The sequence below is a fragment of the Equus caballus genome, chromosome 11 (genome assembly GCF_041296265.1).
Source record: "Equus caballus isolate H_3958 breed thoroughbred chromosome 11, TB-T2T, whole genome shotgun sequence".
Lineage (NCBI taxonomy): Eukaryota > Metazoa > Chordata > Mammalia > Perissodactyla > Equidae > Equus > Equus caballus.
The window spans coordinates 46149847-46177222 of NC_091694.1; the positions used below are offsets into that span (position 1 = coordinate 46149847).

General features: G+C 37.8%; 1 protein-coding gene across 4 annotated transcripts in view; it reads right to left on the reverse strand.

Annotated features, from left to right (window-relative positions):
- METTL16 (methyltransferase 16, RNA N6-adenosine) overlaps positions 1–27376 on the reverse strand; it is an 82249-nt gene that overhangs the window by 20890 nt on the left and 33983 nt on the right. For all 4 annotated transcript variants that reach the window (XM_005597657.4, XM_014727919.3, XM_070227877.1 and 1 more), the window contains 2 exons: positions 24828–24970; positions 476–545 (listed from right to left, as the gene is read on the reverse strand). In XM_005597657.4, the coding sequence (XP_005597714.1) occupies positions 476–545; positions 24828–24970 (213 nt within the window). The remainder of the gene's footprint in view (positions 1–475; positions 546–24827; positions 24971–27376) is intronic.

The window sequence follows — 27376 nt, forward strand, 5'->3', positions numbered from 1 at the left end:
CTTGCTCATGCTTACTCATGCTGAAATACCAGAAACTGGGAATATTTATTTGCCACCTGCTTTTCCAAACAGAAGGAGCTGAACTCATATGGACTGCACTCTAGTGGGAAGCACACTGGACCAAGAATCTTTCTGGGTCTAGTAACTTATCATGTAGCCTTCAGTTTCTCCAACTATAAAGGAGTCAGATGAGACATCAGCAACAGTGTAGACACCAGATTTTTTGATTTCTGGTTTCTCTCTCATATTCTACTCATTCTCTTTTCCCTACCTTTTCTCTGTTATAAATGTCAAAGAAGTCCTTATTTTAATAATTTATAAGAAGTACCTTTTAGCCCCAAAATTACAAAATTAAAAAAAAAAACAAGCAAAAATAGAACAAAACAACCACACTTAGAGTTTTAAGGTATAAAGGAAAATTCTTTACTCCAATTGCCATCAAAAGTAGATAGAAACAGAAATGACAAAGCCTTACTCCTTGGATGCGAAGTTCTTCCTTCAGAGGAGCCAGGCTGCATTTCTTTCCCAGCATACAGCTATACCACCTAGGAAAAAAAATTCAGACAAGTAAAACACTGTTTGTGTGGTTACTCTTTTTTTTTTGGCTGAGGAAGCCCTGAGCTAACATGTGCTGCAAATCTTCCCGTTGTGTACATGTGTCACTGCCACAGCACGGCCACTGACGAGCAGCATAGGTCCACACCTGGGTACTGAACCCAGGCCACCAAAGCAGAGCACACTGAACTTTATGTGGTCACTTTCTGTGTGTGTGTGTGTGTGTGTGAGAAAGATTCACCCTGAGCTAATATCTGTTCCCAATCTTCCTCTTGTTTTGCTTGTGGAAGATTAGCCCTCAGCTAACATCTGTGCCAGTCTTCCTCTATTTTGTATATGGGTCGCTGCCACAGCATGGCTTGATGAGTAGTGTAGGTCCATACCAAGGATCCGAACCTGTGAACCAAGGCCACTGAAGTGCAGCGCCCTGGACTTAGCCTCCATGCCATGGGGCCAGCCGCATGTGATTACATTTTTAAAATAAGCATTACTCAAAAACAAATACCGAATCAAGTTACAAATGATAACAAGAATTGTATATAATGTATTTAGACAAAGAACAAATCTAGCAAAGAAAAACAAGCACAGAGCAACTTAAAACAAAAATCCACTTACCCTCTCCAGTGATTCAGGGCTCTACTATATATTTGGAAAGAAAGTGAAAGAAAGAGCAATCTCACCTGTGATGCTCAGAATGAAGGCCATTTAGCTCTAGGACAGAAGTTAGTTAATAAATAACAATAAAAACACGCATACCTGAAACTAATAGGATGATGTATGTCAATTATACCTCAATTAAAAAAATTCATAAACACCCCCCATGCCATATTAAGAGAAATTTTTAAATCTAGCACAAATCTGTATTTTGAGATACTCTCACCTCAAATAATTTAATGATATATATTACATTAGAGTTTCAACAGAACATGAAATCAATTTCTTATATGGTAAATAGAAATCCAGAAGAAGTGTGGAGAAGAAGAAGTGAACTGGTTAAAAGATAAAAGGACAGAATTTATTTCTTCCAATTACTCCAAAAAGTTTTGCAAAGTATAAAATTTATATAGGACTTCTGCTTCAGCCTATGAAGAATTAACTACTATGAGAATTGCCCTTCCACCATAAACAACTAGGAAACTGAACAAAATATGTGAAACAATTGTTTTTCAGACATTGGATAACTGCAGTGAAGACCTATGATCTCAGAGAGAGAAACAAATAAGGTGAACCCTACAACTGCCAGAGCTTACTGCCTGAAGGAAATTTCCAAGCTGCAATGCAGAGAAAAGAAACTCAAACAGAGCCTGACAACCTTGCTGAACTGATGGGCTAGAGGCTGGAGTTCAGAGAGGCCGAGGCAGTAAGGATTTGAAGAGCAAAATACACAAGAGAAAGGAGCTGCGTAGAGAGAGAATTCTGGGCATCTGCAGAGAAGTTCCTTGGAATATTTTGCAGAATAATGATCTGCATGTGTGGGGGTGGAACTCTATGAGGCTAGGGAAGGAACTCCGAGAAAGCAGTAAGCTAAACAATTCCTCAAGTCCAGACAGAGCTGGGACTAGTTTGCAGTTCTACTAGCCAAAGCAGAAAGCCATTGTTAATAGGGGCATCTGGTAGAGACCTGGAAAAAGATACTGCTTTGTAATGGGGCTAGAGACTGTTTGATTTCTACCCTAATAAAGCTTAAAAAGCAAGACTCAAAAGGACCAAACTAATCACAAGTAACTTAAGCAAGCATCAGAACAAAGCCCAACACTCTTTAAAGGAATACAATGAAACAGCACCCCAAAGTATAAGATTTGCAATGTCTGGCATCCAATAAAAAATTATCAGACATTAAAAGACGTAAGAAAATGACTCACATCCAGGATAAAAAGAGTCATTAGAAACAGAACAAGAAATAAGAGAGATGATGTAATTAGCAGATGAAGACATGCAAACAGCTATTAGAAACATGCTCCCTAACAAAAGATGGACACGATGAGGAGGAACAAGAGAGAAGATATAAAAACTACTCAAATGGAACTTCTAGACATGAAAATTACAGTATCTACAATGAAAGATTCACTAGATGGTATTAACAGCACATTAGACTCTGCAAAAAAATGGATCTGTGAACTTGAAGACACAGCAATAGAAACCATCCAAAATAAAGACACAGGGGAGAAGGAAAAAAAGACTGAGAAAAATACACACAGCACTAGCGACCTGTGGGACACTACCAAACAGTACATACCACTGGGGTTTCAGAAAGGAGGAGAGGGGCCGGCCCCATGGCCGAGTGGTTAAGTTCGTGTGCTCCACTTCAGCGGCCCAGAGTTTCACCGGTTCGGATCCTGGGTGTGGACATGGCACCATTCATCAGGCCATGCTGAGGCAGCATCACACATGCCACAACTAGAAGGACCCACAACTGATAATATACAACTTAATATATACAACTGCGTACTGGGGGGATTTGGGGAGAAAAAGCAAAAAAAAAAAAAGATTGGCAACAGTTGTTAGCTCAGGTGCCAATCTTAAAAAAAAAAAAAAGAAGAAGAAGGGGAGACAAAAAACATTTGAAAAGAGGCCAAAATTTTTCCAAAATTGATGAAAACTATAAACACATACACAGGAAGTTCAGTGAATCCCACACAGAAGAAACATAAAGAAAAACCATATGGAGACACTTCACAATCAAATTACTGAAAATCAGAGATAAAGAGAAAATCTTTAAAGCAGGGAGGGGGTCGAGACGCTTTTTCTTCAAAAGAGGAGAGAGAAATAACATCAGACTTCTTATCAGAAAGAATGCAAGCCAGAAGACAGCAGAACATCTTTAAAGTACAGACAGAAAAAACCCTCACCCTGAAATTCTTCCAAAACTGAAGGCAAAATAAAGACATTTCCAAAAAAATAAAAACTAAAACATTTTATCACCAGCCAACCTGCATTACAAGGAATGCTAAAGGAAGTTCTTCAGGCTGAACTCTAAGCAGAAGACACGTTTCTTTTCAAGTGCAAATGGCACATTCACCAAAACACATCATATTCCTTGTGGGCCCATAAAACAAGCCTTGAAAAATTTCAAAGGATTAAAATCATACAAATATATTCTCAGAGTATAATTATTTGGACTAGAAAACAGTAAGAAAATCATAGTTCTCATAAACATTTAAATTTTATTTAAAATGTTTAAAGTATGATGAGATTCCCCTGACATTGGGGATGAAGCAAGGAAGTCCACTCTCCACCTCTGTTCAAAAGTGCACTGCTGGACATTCCAGTCAGCACAAAAAGATGAGAAAAAAACAAAATAAAGCATACAAACTGGAAAGAAAGAAAGAAAACTGTCTTTATTCATAGACGATATGATCAGCTATGTAGAAAACACTGGAAAAATCTAGGAAACAGCTATTGGAATAAATGAATTCAGCAAGTTCACAGGATAAAAGCTCAATATAAAATCAACTATTTCCTTATAGTAGCAATACACAATTAGAAATTAAAATTTAAAAATACTACAATAGCATCAAAATACACAAAATACTTAGGAATACAGTTAACGTGTGTAAGAAAACAATGAAACACTGCTAAAGAACTTTTAAATCTAAATAAATGAAGAGATATACCATGTTGGAATGGAAGATTCAACGTTGTTAAGGTATCAATTCTTAGCAAATTGATCTATAAATTCAACACAATTGCAGCAAAAACTCTAGTAAACTTTTTCATAGAAATTGATAAAATGATTCTAAAATTTATATGGAAATGCAGAAGACCGCAAACAGCCAAAACAATATTGAAAAAGGACAACAAAATTGGACTTACATTAACTGAATTCAAGACTTATTATATAGTTACTATAATCAAAACAGTATGGTAGGACCGGCCCAGTGGCATAGTGGTTATGTTCACACGCTCCGCTTCATCAGCCTGGGGTTTGTAAGTTTGGATCTGGACACAGACCTACACACTGCTCATCAAGCCATGCTGTGGTTGCGTCTGACATACAAAATTGGGGAAGACTGGCACAGATGTTAGTTCAGGGACAATCTTCCTCAAGCAAAAAGAGGAAGACTGGCAACAGATGCTAGCACCAACCCCCACCCCCCCGCAAAAAAACCAAAACAGTATGGTAATGGCACAAATACAGACATTCAGATCAAGAGAATGGAATACAGTCCATAAATAGACTGTTGATTTTAAATAAAGGCATCAAAAGTTTGCTCTTCAAAAGACACTGTCATAGAGAAATGCATATCAAAACTACACTAAGATACCACCTTACACCTGTTTAGAATGGCTAAAATAACCAAAACTAAAAATAACAAATGTTGGAGAAGTTGTGGAGAAAAAGGAACCCTCATACACTGCTGGTGGGAATGCAAACTGGTACAGTCACTATGGAAAACAGTATGGAGATTTCTCAAAAAATTAAAAATAGAAATAACCATATGTCCCAGCCATCCCACTACTGGGTATCTGTCCAAAGAACCTGAGGGGCCAGCCCCGTGGCCGAGTGGTTAAGTTCTCGTGCTCTGCTTCAGCAGCCCAGGCTTTCGCCAGTTTGGATCCTGGGCACAGACACGGCACTGCTCATCACGCCATGCTGAGGCGGCATCCCACATGCCACAAGTAGAAAGACCCACAACTAAAATATACAACTATGTACCAGGAGGCTTTGGGGAGAAAAAGGAATAATAAAATCTTAAAAAGAAAAGAACTTGAAATCAGCAATTCAAAAAGACCCATGCACCCCTATGTTCATTGCAGCATTATTCACAATAGCCAAGACGTGGAAGAAACCTAAGTGCCCATCGACTGATGACTGGATAAATAAGATATGGTATATACATACAATGGAATACTACTCAGCCATAAAAAATGATAAAATCGTCCCATTCACAACAACATGGATGGACCTTGAGGGAATTATGTTAAGTGAAATAAGCCAGATAGAGGAAGACAATCTCTGTACGACTCCACTCATATGTGGAAGTTAAACACGTGGACAAAGAGAACCGATTAGTGGTTACTAGGGGAAAGGGGGAGTGGGGGATGGGCACAAAGGGTGAAGTGGTGCACCTACAACACAACTGACAAACAATAATGTACAACTGAAATTTCACAAGGTTGTAAACTATCAAAATCTCAATAAAAAGTAAAAAAAAAAAGGGTCATAAAAATGAAAAGGTAAACCATAGACTGGGAAAAAATATTTGCAAAATACACCTTTTATTTAATATAAATATTATTTATTTATATTAAATAAATTTTATTTATTTAAATACGCCAAAAAAGATTTATATTCAGCATATCTAAGAAAGTCCTACAACTGAATAAGATTAATAAACAGATAAAAAGAGACACAGAAAGACTTCAGGTTTTTAGTCCAACATGTAAGAAGCTGAAAGTCACCACTCTGTCTTAACAAAAAGCAAAAAGCTGCACAAACTGAAAAATCAACAGCTCTTCTTAGATCCATCACCAAAGCAACTCACAGGGCAAACCAGTGCCTCTAAAATTGGAGAAACCGACAGGGGAATACAAAGAATCACAACTTACCAGAGCAGAAACCCACAAGCAAAAACCTCACGGGAACCGGTGCTGAGGTAGGGAAACTGGAAGTATAACTGGCAAATTGCTGGAGACTCAGAGTTGACAAGCCCGAGAGATAAAAACTCCAGGGGACCCAGTTATCTGGGCCCCCCACACTTTTGTGAATCTCACTTGCAGGAGCTTGACCAGGTTCCCACAGTGAACACGGGAGAAAAACTCCCTTGTGCTTTCAACAAGCGGAAAGGAAAAGGAAAAGGAATCATTTGAAATATGCCAGAGCATCCTGTTCTTCTTAACAAGATCTGCCCTCAGGAGAAACTAGTTAACCAGAGCCTAACCTGCTGGGGTTTTATCAGCACCTAGTTGACCTACAGGAAGGGCATCATCCAACTCCAGCCTACACCTAGCCGTCCTGTCCCCCCAAAGGGGGAGAAAAACTGAGAAGCATGTGCGAAGTTCACAGTCAAGAGGTACAGGCTCACCAGAAGACTGACCCCACTCATAGGACTACAGAACGCTTCCCCTCCCCCACACCACATTACCAAAGGCTTATTTACACAAGTTCCTTTTACCCAGTACATAATGTCTTTGTAGCAAGAAAAAAATTACAAGACATACTAAAAGGCAAAAAACAGCTTGAAGAGACAGAGCATGCATCAGTACCAGACAAAGATACTAGAGTTATCAGACCAGGAATTTAAAACAACTATGATTAAGAGGCTAAGGGCTCTAACGGATAAAGTAGACAGTATGGAAGAACAGATGGGTAATGTAAGCAGAGAGATGGAAATTCTAAGAACGAAAAAGAAATGCTGGAGATCAAAAACACTGTAAGGGAAAGAATGTCTCTGATGTGCTCATTAGTAGACTGGACAGAGCTGAGGAAAGACTCTCTCAGCTTGAGGACATCACAAGAGAAACTGCCAAAACTGAAAAGCAAAGAGAAAAAACACTGGGGGAAAAAACCCCAGAATACAGTGTCCAGGAATTGCGGGACATTGTGTAATGGGAATCCCAAAAGGAAAAGAAAGAAAAGAACAGCAAAAAGAAAGGAACAGAAGAAATAATAACAACTGAGAATTATTTGGGGAACCCAAATTAATGTCAGACACCAAATTACAGATCCTGGAAGCTAAGAAAACAACAGCAGGAAAAACGCCCAAAAAGCTATACACAAGCATATGATTTTCAAAACACAGAAAATCAAAATAAAGAAAAAGTCCTGAAAGGAGCTAGAGCAAAAAACACCTTATCTATAGAGGAACAGAGGTAAGAATTATATCCAACTTGTCTTAAGAAACCATTCAAGCAAGAAGAAAGTAGAGTAAAATATTTAAAGCATTAGGAGAAAAAGATCACCAACCTAGAATTCTGTACCCTGCAAAATTATCCTTCAAAAGTGAAGGAGAAATAGACTTCCTCAAACTAACAAAAACTGCCAGTAGACCTGCCCTGCAAGGAATGCTAAGAGACGTTCTACAGGGAGAAGGAAAATTATACAGGTCAGAAACTCAAATCTATATGAAAAAAAGGAAAAACAGAAAAAGAGATAAGTGAAGGTAAAAAAAAAAAGCTGTTGTATTTTATTCTTAATTGATCTAACAGATAACAGTTTGTTCAAAATAATAATACCAAGAATGTATTCAATTACGTATGCCTACGGATACATGTATATGTGCACTGAATGACAGCAAAGATACAAAAGACACAGGGAGGAAATAGATTATTTTGTTATTATTAAGGTAGTCAAACTAGCTAGCTGAAGTGGTATAGTGTTATTTAAAAGTGGACTTGGGGGCCAGCCCCATGGCCAAGTGGTTAAGTTCGCGTTCTCTGCTTCGGCAGCCCAGGGTTTCACCAGTTTGGATCCTGGGCGCGGACATGGCACTGCTCATCACACCATGCTGAGGCGGCATCCCACATGCCACAACTAGAAGGGGCCCCAACTAAAAATACACAACTATGTACAGTGGGCTTTGGGAAAAAAAGTAAAAAATAAAATCTTTAAAAAATAAATAAATAAATAAATAAAAGTGGATTTGGATTAGTTGTAAATGTATGTTGCAAACTCTAGGGCAACTACTAGAAAAAGTTTTAAAAAGTATAACAGATATGCTAATACAGGAGAGAAAATGGAATACATAAAATGCTCAATTAACACCATATAAGGCAGTGCTGGCCCAGTGGTGTAGTGGTTGAGTTCACATACTCCACTTCGGCAGCCCAGGGTTCACCAGTTCAGATCCTGGTGCAGGCCTACACACCTCTCACTGAGTCAGGCTATGGCAGCATCCCACACAGAAGAACTAGAAGGACTTACAACTAGCATATACAACTATGTACTGGGGCTTTGGGCAGGGAAAAAAAAAGAGGAAGACTGGCAACAGATGTTAGCTCACGGCCAATCTTCCTCACCAAAAAAATTAACTTAAAAAAAAAACACACATAAGGCAGAAAAGAGTGGAAGACAAAAAACAGGGCAACAAATAGAAAACAATAACTACAGTAGATAGTCATCCAACTATATCAATAATCACTTTGATATCAGTGGTCTAAGTACACAAATTAAAAGACAGAGATTGTCAGAGTAGATCAAAAATCAAAACCCAATTACATGTTATCTACAATAAATCCATTTTATTTATTTATTTTTTAAAGATAACGGATTATTTTATTTATTGTGTAATTTTTTTTTTGAGGAAGATCAGCCCTGAGCTAACATCTGCTGCCAAGCCTCTTTTTTTTTTTTCTTTTTTTTTGCTGAGGAGGACTGGCCTTGAGCTAACATCCATGCCCATCTTCCTCTACTTTATATGGGATGCCAACCACAGCATGGCTTTTTGCCAAGCAGTGCCATGTCCACACCCAGGATCTGAACCAGTGAACCCCAGGCCGCCGAGAGGCGCAACGTGCGAACTTAACCGCTGCGCCACCAGGCCGGCCCCTGTTTTGTATTCTATGAGATAGTCAGGTGCAGCTGTAGGAGGAGACAGAGAGGAGGCTCAGGAGAGAACAAAGTTTCTTACACTCACAGATCCTAGGACAGGAAGCAAGGCTCACTGTGCAGGGCCACATGGGAAAGACACTAAGGTGGTCAGGAGGCGGATAACAGGAGTGAGGGGAAGGATTGGGCCACGGCTTTTCCTGGGGTTTCCTCAGGACAGGCAAGGCAGGGCAGGGGGAACAGTTTAAGACCTGCTAGTCTGAAGCATTTCAGTGGGCTTTGGGCTATAGAGCGGTCCCTAGTTGCCGGGCACCTGGCCCTGAGATGACGGAGGCGGAAGAATGTCACCCCCTGGGGTGTAAGGGCCAGACAGAGCAGGTCCGGTTCTGGACTCGTTAGTCTGCATATCAAAGGCAGGCTCAGGCTGGGTTAGCCCAGGGAGGCACAGTCTCTCCACCTAAAAAGGTTTTTTAAGGTGTCAAAACATCATAATATACAGAAAGTAAAAATATCTCCAATGCTAAGCCAAACACAACAACATTCTGTATGATTCTATTTATATGAAAGTCAGAATAGGCAAAACTATTGTGACAGAATGATCAGTGGTCACTAGCAGCTGGGACACGGTGCGAACAGAGCACAAAGGGGTACTACAGAACTTTTTAGGGTGATGGAAATGTTCTATACCTTGATTGTGGTGGTAGTAATGCACACACTTGTCAAAACTCATCAAATTGTACAGTACAAATTGGAGAATTTTGCTGTAAGTTACACCTCAATAAAACTGATTTAGGGGCTGGCCCTGTGGCCGAGTGGTTAAGTTCGCGCGCTCCGCTGCAGGCGGCCCAGTGTTTCGTTGGTTCGAGTCCTGGGCACGGACATGGCACTGCTCATCAAACCATGCTGAGGCAGCGTCCCACATGCCACAACTAGAAGGACCCACAACAAAGAATATACAACTATGTACTGGGGTGCTTTGGGGAGAAAAAGGAAAAAAAATAAAAATCTAAATTGTCTCCTCTTTAAAAAAAAAAACAAAACCTGATTTAAATATAAATTTCTAAATATGATTTCTTATACCTTCAAATATACGTAAAGAATAGTTAACAATATAGTAATTTTTTTACATATTTCTTGGTGTTTTATAATAGCTTAGTTACACTAGCAATACATAGTCTGTATCTTGCTTTTTTCACCAAGCATCATAACTACTCCTATTTCACTTGAAATTCACCTAATTGCACATTATGTTCAAACAAATTTCAGATTAAGGGGATATGCATTCCATATTTACTTATTTATATACAAAATAGCTACTATGAAGGTGAATTTTAGAGTGACTAAAATTCTAAGTGAATTTAAGAGCCTCTAAAATCAAACATTAGATTCAAACTTTATGAAATTGCCATTTTTATAGGCTGAAAACTGTTAAAGACTAGCAATTTCATATGGTTCAACCTAATAAAATAATATAAATGAAAACTTTATTGTTAAAAGTATAATAAATACTATTACATTGCTTTAGAAATAGTGTGTATTAACCAATATTTTATTTGTTTTCCTTGTCTGTGAGTTCAGTAACAGGTAACTGCTCCAATTTTTGTTTAGTCAATCCTTTTTCCCTTTGAAAATACCAAGAAATAATTGTCCTGCCTAAACCACTTTAACAAACCTCAGTAAATTTACTTAGAGCATAATCATAACCAATTTCATTTGGTGGTTACAAAATATTTGGAAGAAAAATAATATGCTCAATACGCTCCCTTTAAGAAGACAGAGTATGAATCATTAACCAAGAATAAAAGCCTTCGGTATTTTAGGAACCACACGTTGGAAAAGAAACTAAGACCAATTAGTGCTCACATAGTAACAGTATAAAATAGGTTAATTAACACCTTTCCTTTAAAATTAGCATTCCTCAACAGATTAGATGTCACCAGAAGCCAAGAAATGGCCCAGAACACAGACAAAAGAAAGATACTACAAATTTCTTCAGAAGATAAAGGAAAGCAAATATTTAGATAAATAAGGCTTATAAGAGTTAAATATGTCATTAGTACTTAATATAGGCTGAGGACAGTTCATATTTCTTTTAATCCTTGCTATAAACTGAATACCATACTGTGAATCTTTTAAAATTTAATCTCATCAATATACTTACTGTCTTTTCCCACAGTTATATTTCTTATAGAAAAAGCAAAAATAACTGGGTGTATTCAAAATTCTATTTTAGCTGCACTTAAAAAAAATGCCAACCCATTAGATCCTAGCTACTCTCAACAGTCATCTCGTGACAACTAATCAAAATGCAAGTAGAAAAAAATGAACAAAAGGAAGACCTAGTTACCCAAGAGACTCTGAACCTATTACACTATTTTAATGATGAAAGTAGCACTCTACTCATTACAGCATTTTAGTAATTCCTCTGAGACAGGAGATTTCAACAAAATTTATTTTGAAATACTTTCAAATGTACAGAAGAGTTGCAAGATGATACAAATGATTCCAGTCTACTCTTCACCCAGATTCACCAATTAACATTTTCCCCCATTTGCTTGCTTGCTCTGGACGGGTTTTTGCCCTAAACCATCTGAGAGTTAGCTACAAACATTATCATGCCCATTTAACTCTAAATATTTTGGCACATACATTTTAAAAACAAGAACATTTTCTTTCTTAACCACACAACAATTATCAAACAGAAAATTTAACACTCATACAACACTATTTTCTAGAACACAGTCCATATTCAGATTTTACCAATTATCCCAATAACGTCCTTCACGGCAATTTTCTCCCCTGATGCAAGATCCAATCTAGGATCATGCATTTCATTTACGTGTCAAGTCTCTTTAGTCTCTTTTAATCTCGAACAGTTCTTCACTCTTTTTTTACTTTCTTGACCTTAATATTTTTGAAGAATTGTTTTACAAAATCCCTCCGGTTGGTTTGTCTGGAAGCTTCCTCATAGATTCAGGTTATGTATTTTTGGGCATGAAGAGCACAGAGGTGCTACTGTGTCCTTCTAGGTTCCTCATGTCAGGTGGTCAAGGTGGTATCCCCTAGGTTTCTCTACTATAAAGTTACCATGTTTCTCTTTGTAATTAAAGGTAATCTGTGGGGAAGACACTTTGAAACTATGTAAATATTCTGTTACTCTTCAAATTTTCCATTGTTGCTTCTTCCAGGAATCAATTATTACTATAATGACTGCAAAACGGTAACTTTTCTAACTTTATTATTCCTTCTAAATTTATTAGTTGGATTCTATTGTAAGAAAGAACTTTTCCTCTACTACCCTTATGTATTTCATTTGCTTATTTTTATTCAATGGGTTATACTCCATTATTGTCATCACTCATTCTGAAATTCATATTGTCCCAGATGTCGCTTGAGCTGGGTTCTATGTCCTTTTGACATATCATTTTTTTGAGTACTTCCTTACTTTTTGGTATTATAAGGTATTCCAGGCTCATCTTTTACTTATCCTTACCCATCACTGGAATGACCCATTCCTCTAAGCGGTCTGATTCTTTTTGGTGGGGACTGGTTAGTGAGAAACTATTAAAAAAACCAAACCTCGGGGCTAGCCAGGTGGCGTAGTGGTTAAGTTTGTGCACTCCACTTCGGCGGCCCAGTGTTCGCCAGTTTGGATCTTGGGCACGGACCTACGCATTCCTTATCAAGCCACACAGCAGCAGGCATCCCACATATAAAGTAGATGAAGAAGGGCACAGATGTTAGCTCAGGGCTAATCTTCCTCAAAAAGAAGAAAATTAAAAAAATCTCAAACCTTAAACTGAAATGTAATATGGAAAAACACATAAAAGCACAGGTTTGGGGTGTAAGCTATGAGCATAGTCTAAAAACTTCTCTAAGTAGTAAAACCTAACACTTCGCTGCCTGTAATAAATTACCATAATAAATGTTCCTAGATATGCACCAAAGCAGCCCTAATGTCCACCTGATCTCAAAATGTGCCATTTAAACCATCACAAATTCCAAACCTATGTGGTTAAAAATGAACTTCTATCCTGTGTTCTTATTAATAAGTGATATTAATTATCCACACACACTTCTACATGTGTAAGAAACACTGTAACAAGTTTCTCCAAGGCAGTAGAACCAATGGTTTTCATTCTTTGGTATTCCTTTGTATACTGCCTGATGTACTAAAAATACACATCTTGTTCATTTTAACAACTTTCCTCTTTGACCACCTAAAGCAGAACCAATCGGTGACTACTTACTATAGATAGAAATGACATAAAAGTTGATGCAGCTAGCCAGTCAAGGCACGAGCCAATGGATTCAACTTTTTCTCCCTAAGACTTTAAAGCAGTCACTGATCAAAGAGGCTCTGCCATATCAAATCTTGAAGGGAATTAAACTACACATGATATGTAAGTTAAGGTGATGAAAAGCACATAACCTAATTCTTTAAACAAAAAAAAGAAAGACTGTGATCTCAGCATCATGGCAGAGTGAGTTGTTCTCTGTCTCTCCCCTCTAATTACAGCTAAATGGACATTTGTCAACCAACAGAGGATTCCCAACACAGCACAACAGGACACCTGAGAGATCCACGCAGCCATACATCTGAGGTGGGTGGACTGGATCCATGGGAAGCAGTGGAACTAGGTGAGCAGATGCTTCCCCCTCCCCCTCCTTGGCAGAAGCTATCCAGGTCATGGGTCCTCACATGGTGGCCCACGAGACTGTAAGAGGCAGCAGGGGCAGCACAGCCCCCATACCAATGCTTTCAGAGCTGTAGCCCAGCCCATGGGAGTGCCCACCATGCCACAGTAGCCCCTCCGGTGGGAAAACTCCCCAGTGAGGGGTGGTGGCTTGGCCCCCTCGAAGAAGCCCCACACACCAAGTGCAGCAGCTCAGCCAAACAGCCCATGAGCACAGAGCCAGCCTGGGCTTTCCCCTCTCCTGCCAAGTGTAGCAGCACAGCTGGTCGCCTGCCTACATGACAGCAACCCACCAGCACAGCACAAAGGCCCCACCTGCACATGTGTGCGAGACCTGCCAGGAGGCTTGCAGCCAGCCTGTGCAAATGCAGAGCACCCCTACCAGCACAACTTCCAGCAGATGGGGCAGGATCAGAAAACACAGCTTCTGTCCCCCACTCAAGCAGTGGCAGACAGCATCTGAAACCTGACACTACCACAAGTGCACTGGCAAAAGATCAATTCATCAAATACCATGAAGAACAAGAGTAACACTTCAGAGCAGAAGGAAAATGACAAGTCTCCAGAAACCAATTCTGAAGTCACAGAAATTTACAATCTAAATGACAGAGAATTCAAAATAGTCATCATAAAGAAACTTAACAAGTTACAAGAAAATTCAGAAAGACAGTTCAATGAGCTCACAAATAAAATTAATGAACAGAAGCACTACTTCACCAAAGAGACTGAAGCTGTAAAAAAAATACCTGAACAAATTCTGGATATGAAAAACACAAATAATGAGATAAAAAATAATCTACAAACCACAAAAATAGAGTTGTTCTAATAGAGGACAGAATTAATGATTTAGAGGATAGAAAGATAGAAATGCTTCAGGTGGTGGACGAAAACTAAGATTTTTTAAAAATGAAGAAATTCTTTAAGAAATATCTGACTCAATTAGGAAAAGCAACATAAAGATTATAGGTATTACAGTGGGAGAAGTGAGGGAGAAAGGAGACACGAGTTTGTTGAAAGAAATAATAGCTGAGAACTTCCAAAACATGAGGAAGAAAATAGACTTACAAGTCCAAGAAGCTGATAGAACTCCTAATTACATTAATGCAAAAAGACCTTCTCTAAGGCATATAATACTAAAACTGTCAAAGTTAATGACAAAGAAAAAATATTAAGGGCAGCAAGGCAGAAAAACATAAGCTACAAAGGAAGCCCTATCAGGCTTTCAGTGGATTTCTCAGCAGAAACCTTAAAGGCTAGGAGAAAATGGAATGATACAGTTGAAACATTGAAAGACAAAACTTTCAGTCAAGAATACTCTATCCAAGGGCCAGCCCTGTGACCCAGTGGTTAAGTTCATGCACTCCGCTGTGGTAGCCCAGGATTTCACTGGTTCGGATCCTGGGAGCAGACATGGCACTGCTCATCACGTCATGCTGAGGCCGCATCCCACATGCCACAACTAGAAGGACCCACAACTAAGATAGACAACTATGTACTGGGGGGAGTTGGGGAGAAAAAGCAGGGGAAAAAAAAAAAGAAGATTGGCAACAGCTGTTAGCTCAGGTGACAATCTTAGGGGAAAAAAAAAAGAATACTCTATCCAGCAAAACTATCCTTCAGATACGACGGAGAAATAAAAGCTTCCCCAGATAAAAGCTGAGGGAGTTCATCACCACTGGACCTGCCTTACAAAAAACAGTGAAAGGAGCCCACCCATTTGAAACTAAAAGCAAAGGTTTACAAAACCTTGAGAAAGGAGATAAATAAACAGATAGAACCAGAAAATTGCAGCTCTATATCAGAATAGGTTAGTAAACAATTGTACCATAAAAGCTAAAGGGAAAGAAAGCATCAAAAATAACTATAAACACTTTAATTTAGTCACAAATTCACAACATAAAACAGAATAATTTGTGACAACAATAACTCAGAAAGGGAAGAGGAAAGACATAGAACCTGCTTAGGCTAATGGAGATAAGAAGCTATCAGAAAATGGACTATCTCATCTATGAGATCTTTTATACAAACCTCATGGTAACCACTAAATTAAAAAATCAGAGCAGAGGCACAAATCATTAATAAAGAGAACAACATCAAAGAAAACCACTAAACTGAACTGGCAGTCAGCAATACAAGGGAAACGAAACAATGGAAATATAGAACTAGAAAACAAGAGATAAAATGGCAGTATTAAACCCTCACATAGCAATAATCACTCTAAATGTAAATGGATTGAATTCTCCAATCAAAAGACATAGAGTAGCTAGATGGATCAAAAAAACAAGACCCAACAATACACTGCCTCCAGGAAACACATCTCAACTCTAAAGACAAACATAGGCTCAGAGTGACGGGATGGAAGACGATACTCCATGCAAATGGCAAACAAGAGAAAGCAGGTGTTGTCATACTTAAATAAGACAAAGTAGACTTCGAGATAAAAAAGACAATGAGAGACAAAGAGGGGCAGTATATAATGATAAAAGGGACAGTCCACCAAGAGGACATAACACTTATGAATATTTAGGCACCTAACACAGAAGCACCAAAGCACATAAAGCAACTATTACCAGACCCAAATGGAGAAATTCACAGGAACACAATAATAGTAGGGGACCTCAGCACTCCACTTACATCAATGTGTCCACTGTCACAAGAGTAGCCTTTAAATGAAATACTAGTCAACAAGCCAAAGTCAACAAGAGTAGCCTTAAATTAAATACTAGACTAGATGGACTTAATAGATAGATATAGAACATTCAATCCAAAAACAGGAGAATACACATTCTTCTGAAGTGCACATGGAACATTCTCAAAAACAGACCATATGCAGGGAAACAAGGCAAGCCTCAATAAATTCAAGACTGAAATCACATCAAGCATCTTTTATGACCACAATGCTATGAAACTAGGAATCAACTACAAGAAAAAGGCTGGGAAAGGCAAAAATATGTGAAGACTTAACAAAATGCTACTGAACAACCATTTGGATCAATGAGGAAATCAAAGGAGAAATCAAAAAATACCTGGAGACAAATGAAAATGAAAACACAACATACCAACTCTTATGTGGTACTAAGAGGGAAACTTATAGCGATACAGCCCTATCTCAACAAACAAGAAAAACCTCAAATAAACAAGCCACAACTAACAGAAATAGGAAAAAAAAAAAAAAGAACAAAGCCCAAAATCAGCAGGAGGAAAATAATAAAAATTACAAAATAGAGACTAAAAAAACAATGGAAAGGATCATTGAAACTAAGAGCTGGTTCTTTGAGAAGATAAATAAAACTGACAAACCCTTAGCCAGACTCACTAAGAAAAAAAGAGAGAAGGGTCAAATAAATAAAACTGAACACAAAAGAGAAAAAAATTACAACAGATACCACAGAAATAGAAAGGAATATAAAAGTATACTATATGCCAACAAATTGGATAACCTAGAAGAAATGAATAAGTTCTTAGACTCATACAACCTCCCAAAACTGTATCAAGAAGAAACAGAGACTCTGAATAGACCAATCAGAAGTAAAGAGATAGAAACAGGAATCAAAAACCTCCTAAAAAACAAAAGTCCAGGACCAGATGGCTTTTCTGGACAATTCTACCAAACATTCAAAGAAGAGTTAATACCTATCCTTCTCAAACTATTCTAAAAAATTGAAGGCGATGGAATGCTTCCTAACTCATTCTATAAGGCCAACATTACTCTGACACCAAAATCAGACAAGGACAACAAAAAGAAGGAAAATTATAGACTAATATCACTTATGAACACAGATGCAAAAATTCTCAAAATATTAGTAAACCAAATACAGAAATACATTAAGATATTCCATGCTTGTGGATTGGAAGAATAAACATAGATAAAACATCCATACTACCTAAAGCAATCTACAGATTCAATGCAATTCCAATCAGAATGCCAATGAGATTCTTCATGGAAATAGAACAAAGAATCTGAAAATTCATATGGGGCAACAAAAGACCCCAAATAGCCAAAGCAATCCTGAGGAAAAAGAACGAAGCTGGAGGTATCACAATTCCTGACTTCAAAATATACTACAAAGCTTCAGTAACCAAAACAGCATGGTACTGGTACAAAAACAGACACACAGATCCATGGAACAGAACTGAAAGCCCAAAAATAAAACCACACATCTATGGACAGCTAATCTTCAACAAAGGAGCTAAGAATATATAATGGAGAAAGGAAAGTCTCTTCAATAAATGACGCTGGGAAAACTGGACAGCCACATGCAAAGGAATGAAAGTAGACCATTATCTTTTGCCATACCCCCAAATCAACTCAAAATGGATTAAACACTTGAAGGTAAGACCTGAAACCATAAAACTCCTAGAGGAAAATATAAGCAGTACACTTTGACATTGGTCTTAGAAGGATCTTTTTGAATACCTTGCCTACTCGTGCAAGGGAAACAAAAGAAAAAACAAACAGATGGGACTAATCAGACTAAAGAGCTTCTGCAAGGCAAAGGAAACCAGGAACAAAACAAAAAGACGACCAACCAACTGGGAGAAAATATTTGCGAATCATATATCCAACAACGGGTTAATCTCCAAAATATATAAAGAACTCATACAACTCAACAACAACAAAAAACAAACAACCCGATCAAAAAATGGGCAGAGAGGGCGGGCCTGGTGGCACAGTGGTTAAGTTTGCACGTGCCGCTTTGGCGGCCCAGGGTTTGCCAGTTCAGATCCTGGGTGCGGACTTGGCAAGCCATGCTGTGGCAGGCGTCCCACATATAAAGTAGAGGAAGATGGGCACAGATGTTAGCTCAGGGTTAGTCTTCCTCAGCAAAAAGAGGATTGGCAGCAGATGTTAGCTCAGCTAATCCTCCTAAAAAAAAAAAAAGGGCAGAGAATATGAACAGACATTTTTCCAAAGAACATATATAAATGGACAACAGGCACATGAAAAGATGCTCAACATCACTAATCATCAGGGAAATGCAAATCAAAACTATGAGATATCACCTTACACCTGGTAGAGTGGCTACAATTCCCAAGACAAAAAAGAATAAATATTGGAGAGGATGTGGAGAAAATGGAACAGTCATACACTGCTGGTAGAAATGCAAACTGGTGCAGCCACTATGGAAAACAATATGGAGATTTCTCAAAAAATTAAAAGTAGAAATACTATATGACCCAGCTATTCCACTACTGGGTATTTATCCAAAGAACTTGAAATCAACAATACAAAGTGACATACGCACCCCTGTGTTCACTACAGCATTAGTCACAACAGCCAAGACGTAGAAGCAACCCAAGTGCCCATCAACAGATGAATGGATAAAGAAGATATGGTATATATACATACATACACAGAATACTACTCAGCCATAAAAAAAGACTAAATCATCCCATTTGCAATAATATGGATGGACCTTGAGGGTATTATGTTAAGCAAAATAAGCCAGGCAAAGACAAACACCACATGATTTCACTCATATGCGGAAGATAAACACACGGATAAAGAGAACAGATTAGTCGGTACCAGAGGGGAAGGGGCTGAGGAGGTGGGTGAAAGGGGTAAAAGGGCAGATATGTAGGGTTATGGATAAAAACTAGACTATTGATGGTGAGCACAATGCAGTCTATGCAGAAACTGATACATAATAATGTACACCTGAAATTACACAATGTTATAAACCAGTATGACCTCAATAAAATAATTTAAATAAATAAATAAAGTAGCCCATTACCTTTCAGGCTGCTTATCCGTCTACCTACCTTAGCAGGAAGAAAAATCAAAATACCAGTACTGGCCTCCAGTGGAGCTCACAACTGAGAAATGCTCCTTCAGGTTTTAATTGAAAAAATGCCATTCTATCTACAGAACAAGCTGGTATACTATCTGTCCCCAATAAATCTCCAACTTCTATATCTGTGGTGAGTTGGTACACTGTAGCAAGGAGTACGTTTCTTTCTAACAATACCCCAAAAACACTTTTATTGATTTGCAGCCCTACTTTGGGTCCCAGCCAAAGATGAAACCAGAGGTCAAAGATAGCTATCCATAATAATAGTCTACTCAAAGACTAACTATGGCCGTTTAGTAACAAACAAGAGAAATGGTACATTTTTTGTTAATAGTGAAAAAAAGAAACAGAAACATCAATAAGGTATTAGTTAATTATGGACTGTTGTCAAGCTATTTAAAATTACTGTCATGCATACCACTAACCACAAAGAAACATAAGAATGAAAAAAAAGTAAAGTTAAAAATAAGAGCAGGGGCCAGGGGCTGGCCCTGTGGCTGCGTGGTTAAGTTCACGTGCTCTGTGGCAGTGGCCCAGGGTTTTGCTGGTTTGGATCCTGGGTACAGACATGGTACCACTAGTCAGGCCACATTGAAGTGGCATCCCACGTGCCACAACTAGAAGGACCCACAACTAAAAATATACAACTATGCACTGGGGGGATTTGGGGAGAAAAAGCAGAAAGAAAAAAAAAAAAAGCAAAGGTCAGCTCAGTGGTGTAGCAGTTAAGTTCATGCACTCCACTTCAGTGGCCCAGGGTTCATCAGTTTAGATCCTGGGCATGGACCTACACACTGTGCATCAAGCCTTGCTGTGGCAGCGTCCCACATGGAAGAACTAGAATGACTTACAACTAGGATAAACAATAGGATAAACAACTATGGACTGGGGCTTTGGGGAGGAAAAAAAAAGAGGAAGACTGACAACGGATGTTAGCTCAAGGCCAATCTTCCTCACTAAAAAAATAAATAAATAAATAAAAAGCTGAGAACCTCAATGTATTTAAAATAAATAAATAAATAAAATCAGTGGCCAGCCCAGTGGTATAGTGGTTAAGTTCATGTGCTCTGCTTCGGCAGCCTGGGGTTCACAGGTTCAGATCCCAGGCTTGGACCTAGACACGGCTCATCAAGCCATGCTGTGGCAGCAACCCACATACACACTAGAGGAGGACTGGCACAGACTTTAGCTCAGCAACAATCTTCCTCAAGCAAAAAGAGGAAGACTGGCAACAGATGTTAGCTCAGGGCCAATCTTCCTCATCAAAAAATAAATAAATAATATAAAAGCAGAAGACAAAATTCTTTGTATTCATAATTACGACCATGGGAATAAAAGAGGGGCAGCTGAATGGAAATGCACCCAAAATAAGCTAATAGTTGTGTCAGAGTGCTAGGATCAATGTTTTTTCCATTTTCTAATTTTCTGTAAGTGTGGTTATGTTGCTTAAGAGATAAAAAAATTATACATTTTAATAATATCTAACATTAAATAGCACTTCACAGTCTACATGCACATTAACATGTCATTTTACGTCATTCTCAGAACCTTAAAAGATATTATTCCGACGTTATAGACAATAAGAAAGAAGTGGCTTACCCTTTTATAAAGGCAAGTCAAACTTCGTAATAGAACTGGTCAGTCTTTTAGCTGGAGAATTAACTTAAAGCTCAGTTACAAAATCTACAATTGTTCCCTGCAACCATTACTTATAGCACCACATAACTATAGTAGTCCTAGTTCAAAAAAAACAAAAGGGAGAGGGAGCTCTACGTGAAAATAAAATAACAAGGTGCTTGTAACACTTCCTTTCAGCAAAGTGACCACAGAATTTAAATCTACTGGATTCCTAGAACAGTCAAGAGTTAAAATAATTCTTTTTAATATTCATTATTATCAAATATATATTCATTTAATTCTAGACCCTATGGGGTATGAGGTAGCTATAATCATCCCATTTTACCAATGAGAAAACAACATTTAAAAGATTAAGTCAAAGAATCATATTGAAAAGGCCCAGATTATTAAATGTATCACCTATCACCAAACATGGATTGGACCCAAATCAAAGAAGTATCCACCATCTGCCAGGGGGTAGGGAATAGAAAGGAAAACACAAAAAGAGGTAAAACGGGTGAAACCAGTATTAAGTTGGAATTTTGTAAGCTATAGATCTTTGGTTCCTGGAAAAATCATAAAATTACTGCCATACTGGGTTATCAGCTATAGACCTAACAGGCAATGACAAACCTAATAACCAGGTAGAATTCAGGCCATGAGGAGTTTGATAAAGTCTGCTAATTTATTTAGAAGATTAGGTGAGTGGATCTCTAAAAAAGAAAATGCTACTAAGTAAGCTCAAGTCACAGGCACAAAAAGTGAAACGTAAGGATAACAAGCACCTGTAGATCTTTGTCAATGGTAGAAAGGCCGTGTCTACTAAGAAGTCCAGGGCAGGCTGGGCTGCAGAGGCTGCATGGGGTGGTGGAAAGACTACTGGACCAGAATCAAGAGATCTGGGTCCCAAGTTCCTAATCTGTAAAACTAAGAGTTTAGATAAATTTACCTCCCAAGAACCTCCCAGCTGCAAAATTCCTTAAGATGGAAAACAAAACTGCAGTTGCTGCTGAGCGCGACTTAGGTGAGGCACGAATCACAACAGGGAGGTGAGGCATCTTGAGTGCCATCACTGAGATGAGTCCAACAAACAACTCATTTTGCCCCATAATTTTAAAAATTCTGCATATTTTCTGCACTTTGTCAGGAACAAGATGAAAAACAGTCTAGAAGGACAAAAAGTAGATGGTGGGGTTAAAATACTTGTTTTTAATCCCTTATTTTTCTGAGCTTCAAAATATGCAGTTTTCACAGCACTCTAAAATTTGAGAGTCGCAGTGGTATAAACACTATGTCAACTATAAAAACATGCAGGAGGACATGAACTGGTAATATGTACAAATGAAAGTCATCATGGTACAATGTGAAATTCTAAACAATATTTTTGAATACTGTTTCAAAAAACATTGCTCTATTCTCTTTTCAATAAAAATCACTTCATTTCTTCCCTTCTTTCTTTTATCGTCCCTCTCAACCTGCCTGAGTCTTAACAGAGCAGACAAGACAGCTGTCCCCCGTTTTTAAATAAATCATAACTGGGTAACATCTCCCATCTATGATACCAAGCTTGAAATGATCAATTCTCCAAATATATGATGGGCCCTAGCAATTTATCCTTCCCAGCAAATGTATGCCTTTCATTCAATTTGGGACTACCATAGTCTGTACAGGCAGACTTGGAATACTGACCAATTTCTCTACCTTAGAATGGTATTCCTTTAAAACATATTTTTGTAGTTCAAATGGAACTTTGGAAATAGAAGTTTACTGATTAAAAGCCTCCTAAAAACAACCTTCTCCATTTCCCTGATTGGCTCCAGTCCTCTCAAAAGCCAACAGATACTAAAATGGCCACAAGGCCCTGGTTACCACTTTTCATGAATTTCTACATTCTGTTACTTTATTTAAGTTTATTTTACTTACTCAGACTCTTCTGAATGCTCAGTATAACTTAAGCCTCTTTCTTCTTCATATCCTAATGTGTCTTCGAAGAAACCAATTTAAAGCAAAAGTTGCCTAACCTTTGGTTGCAATAATGTGTAAATTTTGTGAGAGGTAGACCATCCAATAATCCAGTTCCTTTCCACAAATATTTAAACAAACTCACATTTAACAAATCAGGATATTTGTTGATTTTGGAATTGGCCTTTTATTAAAATAAGCAGCTTTAAACACCTAAAAATCCAAAAGAAAAAGAAAAAGAAAAAGAAAAACTTCCCTATTTAGCAATTCCACTTCTGGATATATACCCAAAAGAATTGAAAGCAGGGTCCTTTTTATTTAAAGATTTTATTTTTCCTTTTTCTCCCAAAGCCCCCTGGTACATTGTTGTGTATTTTTAGTTGTGAGTCCTGCTAGTTGTGGCATGTGGGATGCCTCCTCAGCATGGCCTGATGAGTGGTGCCATGTCCGCGCCCAGGATCTGAACCGGCAAAACCCTGGGCCGCTGAAGCAGAGTGCGTGAACTTAACCACTTGGCCACAGGGCTGGCCCCAAAAGCAGGGTCTTAAGAGACATTTGCACACCCATGCTCACAGCAACATTATTCACAATCATCAAAAGGTGGAAGCAAGCCAAGTGTCTACCAACAGATGAATGAATAAACAAAATGTGATCTACACATATAATGGAATATTAGTATTATTCAGTCTTAAAAAAAGGGAAATTCTGATACAGGCTATAACATGAATGAATATTGAGGACATGATGCTAAGTGAAAGAAGCCAGTCACAAAAGGACAAATACTGCTTGATTCTACTTATTTAAGGAACCTAGAATAGTCAAACTCATAGACAGAAAGCAGGAGTAGTTGTTGTCAGGGACTGGGGGAAATGGGGGAACGGGAAGTTGTTGTTTAATGGGTATAGAGTTTTAGTTTTACAAGAAAGTTCTGGAGATTAGTTGTACAACAATGTAAATGTACTTAACACGACTGAACTGTACACTTTAAAAATGTTTAAAATGATAAATTTTATGTTATGTGTACTTTATGACAATTTAAAAAAATCTCTATGTCCCAAAGCTAAATCCTAGGGTTGAAAGCCCTTTTAGTTTTAAACTACAGCATTAGCCATCATTGCAACAACACTTGGTAGGGTGAGAAGTCAAGCAAGACAAATAGCTTTTTTTGAGTACCTTATGCTGCTTAATGACAGGTATGTTGTCCAAAATAATCAGCTGTTAAAAAGGAATAGCCTTAACTCTCCCCTGGAACTGGTTAGTGATCTCAGTTTCCCTTCATTAAGTTCTTGACAGCTCAATGTCCTCACATCTGTCACTGTTTGGGAGACTGATTCCAAGAACATAAATTGCTTCAAGGACTAGGCAACAAATTTATTCTGGTTCATGGGACAGATCTGAACCCATCTGTTTCCAAATCAAAAGCCATACTTGAATCAGTTTTGTTCCATCACAGTATCGTACTAATGGGAGCAATACAATCAAACAGTATTTTCCTCCTTTCTATCCACGTAATATAGATGATTACATGAAACACAAATCAATTAAAGCATGAGAGCATCCTCAGAAACAGGGTCTTTGCAGACCGTAGGATCTGATACCTTTTCAATTTTTATGTTTATTCTTCAGACCATTATGATTATGTTTCCTCTAAGTGATACGGTTTCTTTTGGAAATTACACAGGAGGAAATATTTCCACATTGTAATAACCAACTTACCTTAATCTTTTTTTAAGTTGTAAACTGTCATGGATGATCCTCTTAACAAACTCTAATTCACCTCCTTCTGCCATGATCTCTGTGATACCGCCTGTGTTTACAGAACTAGGTGGAGGTCTTCGAGGATTTCGAGAGTTTACTCCCTGAACAACAAAAAACTCTGGTGAAAAATTTTTACACCTTAAGATCAAGTCTTTGACTGTAATCCAGTTCTAAGTAAGGATGCTTAGATGTAATTTTAGTTTCCAAATATCACGCTAGATTTAGGATTTAAAAATCATATAGCCATTGCAATTTACATTTTAAACTGCATTCATGCAAATATTCCTTTCCAGGGTCTTTTATCTTCCCTCTTTGTGATTAAACACACGCACACACAAAAAAAATGTTTTTACCTTTTTATGTAGTCTAATCCGTCACTTTTCCTTTATGCTTTCTGTCTTGGCATCATGCACAGAAAATATTCCACCCAAAGACTATATAAATGTTTACAAATGTTTTCTTCTAGTACTTTCATGGTTTCACTTTTTAAATTTAAATATTTAATCCACTCCTACCTGATACCATATTAAAAAAATTAACTCAAAAATGGATCAAAGATCTAAATATAAAAGCTAAAACCATAAAACTCTTAGGAGAAGATATATGAGTAAATTTTCATGACCTTGGATTAGGCAATGGTTTCTTAGACATGACATCAAAAGCACAAGCAATAAAAGAAAAAAATAGATAAACTGGACTTCCTCACAATTAAAACTTTTGAGTTGCAAAGGACACCATCCAGAAAGTGAAAAGACAGAATGGGAGAAAATGTTTGCAAATAACATACCTAATAAGGGACTATGTCTAGAATACATTTTCTTTCAACAATAAAAAAAAGAAAAATAATACAATTTTTAAATGGGCAAAGGATCTGAATAGGTATTTCTCCAAAGAAGATAAACAAATGGCCAAGAAGCACAGGAAAAGATGTTCAATACCATTAGCCATCAGGGAAACGCACATCAAAGCCACAGTGAGATACTACTTCATACCCACTAGGATGGCTGTAATCAAGAAGACAGATGTAGATAACAAGTAGTGACAAGGATATAGAGAAATTGGAACCCTCATACACTACTGCTGGTGGAATGAAAAATGGTCAGCCACTTTAGTCTGGCTGTTTCTCAAACAAACAAACATACAATTACCATATGATCCAGTAATTCCACTCCTAGGTATATACCCAAGAGAAATAAAAACATATATCCACCCAAACACTTTTATAAGAATGCTCACAGCAGCAGCATTATAATAGCCAAGACGTGGAAACAACGCAAATGTCCATCAACTGATTAAGTAAAATGTGATATATTCATACAGTGGAATATTATTCAGCAATAAAAAGAAATGAAGTACTGATCCATGCTGCAATATGGACGGATACTTAGTGAAAAAGTCAGTCACAGAAGACCATATATTGTATGATCCCATTTATATGAAACGTCCAAAACAGCAAATCCATAGAGACAGAAAGTAGACGGGTGGTTGCCTAGGACTAAGGGGGCTGCAGGGAAACCGAGAGTAACTACTAATCGGTATAGGACTTTTTGGGGGGGGGGGGGTGATGAAAATGTTCTAAAATTGACCATGGTGATGGCTATACAACTCTGTAAATATACCAAAAATAATTAAATTCTACTCTTTAAGTGGGTGAATTGTCTGGTATGTGAATTAAATCTCCATAAAGCTGTTATAAAAAGATATTTAGTTCTGGCGCTAGTAATACTCTATTTCCTTATCTGGATGCTGGTTTCACAGGAGTGTTCACTTTGAAAAATCCAGATTATACTTACAGCATGTGTACTTTTACATATGTACGTCATACCTTAATATTGTTAAAAAAAACGTACTGCAGGACCTAGCTATCTTATAACTTACCTTCAACAAAAGCTACAATTTAGATTTCTTAAATCCTGCTTCACTTTATGTTCCAATCTAGAATGTTGGTATTGCTAATAAATTTCAGTCCAACATCCTCCCCTACACCAAAAAAAAACTAATCCATATGGAATTTACTTTATTTTCAGGTATGTAAATTGTACTTTCAGGGTATTTGAGTGATTCTAAAACAATTTATTCTCCCAAAGTTTTATACACACCTCCTCATTTCCTTCTGATTAATATTTTTCAGTTTCTATTAATGGGGAATTAAATAGATGAAGGAAAACTTAGGTAAAGACAATAACATTTTAGAGCATTGAGTTTCTTAATAGGTTAGTTGTTTTCATCCAACATTTCTCTTTCCATATTCCTGAACAAATACATTTTTCACCTGAAGTTGAAAGACTAAACTGGACATTTTACTATCAAATGACAGGTGGCAGTAAAAACAGTGATCTCCCCCCTATGCCAATAAGCCCAATATAGGAGTGGACTGTGACCTAAGTTGATCCAATCAGATGAAACCCAAAGGTTCAACGGTTTGGGGAAGAAAAGAGTTTTCTCCTCACTCTTTCCCCCCCCTAAATATTACTCTGCCAAAAGTAAATCAGCCTAAGAACAAAAAA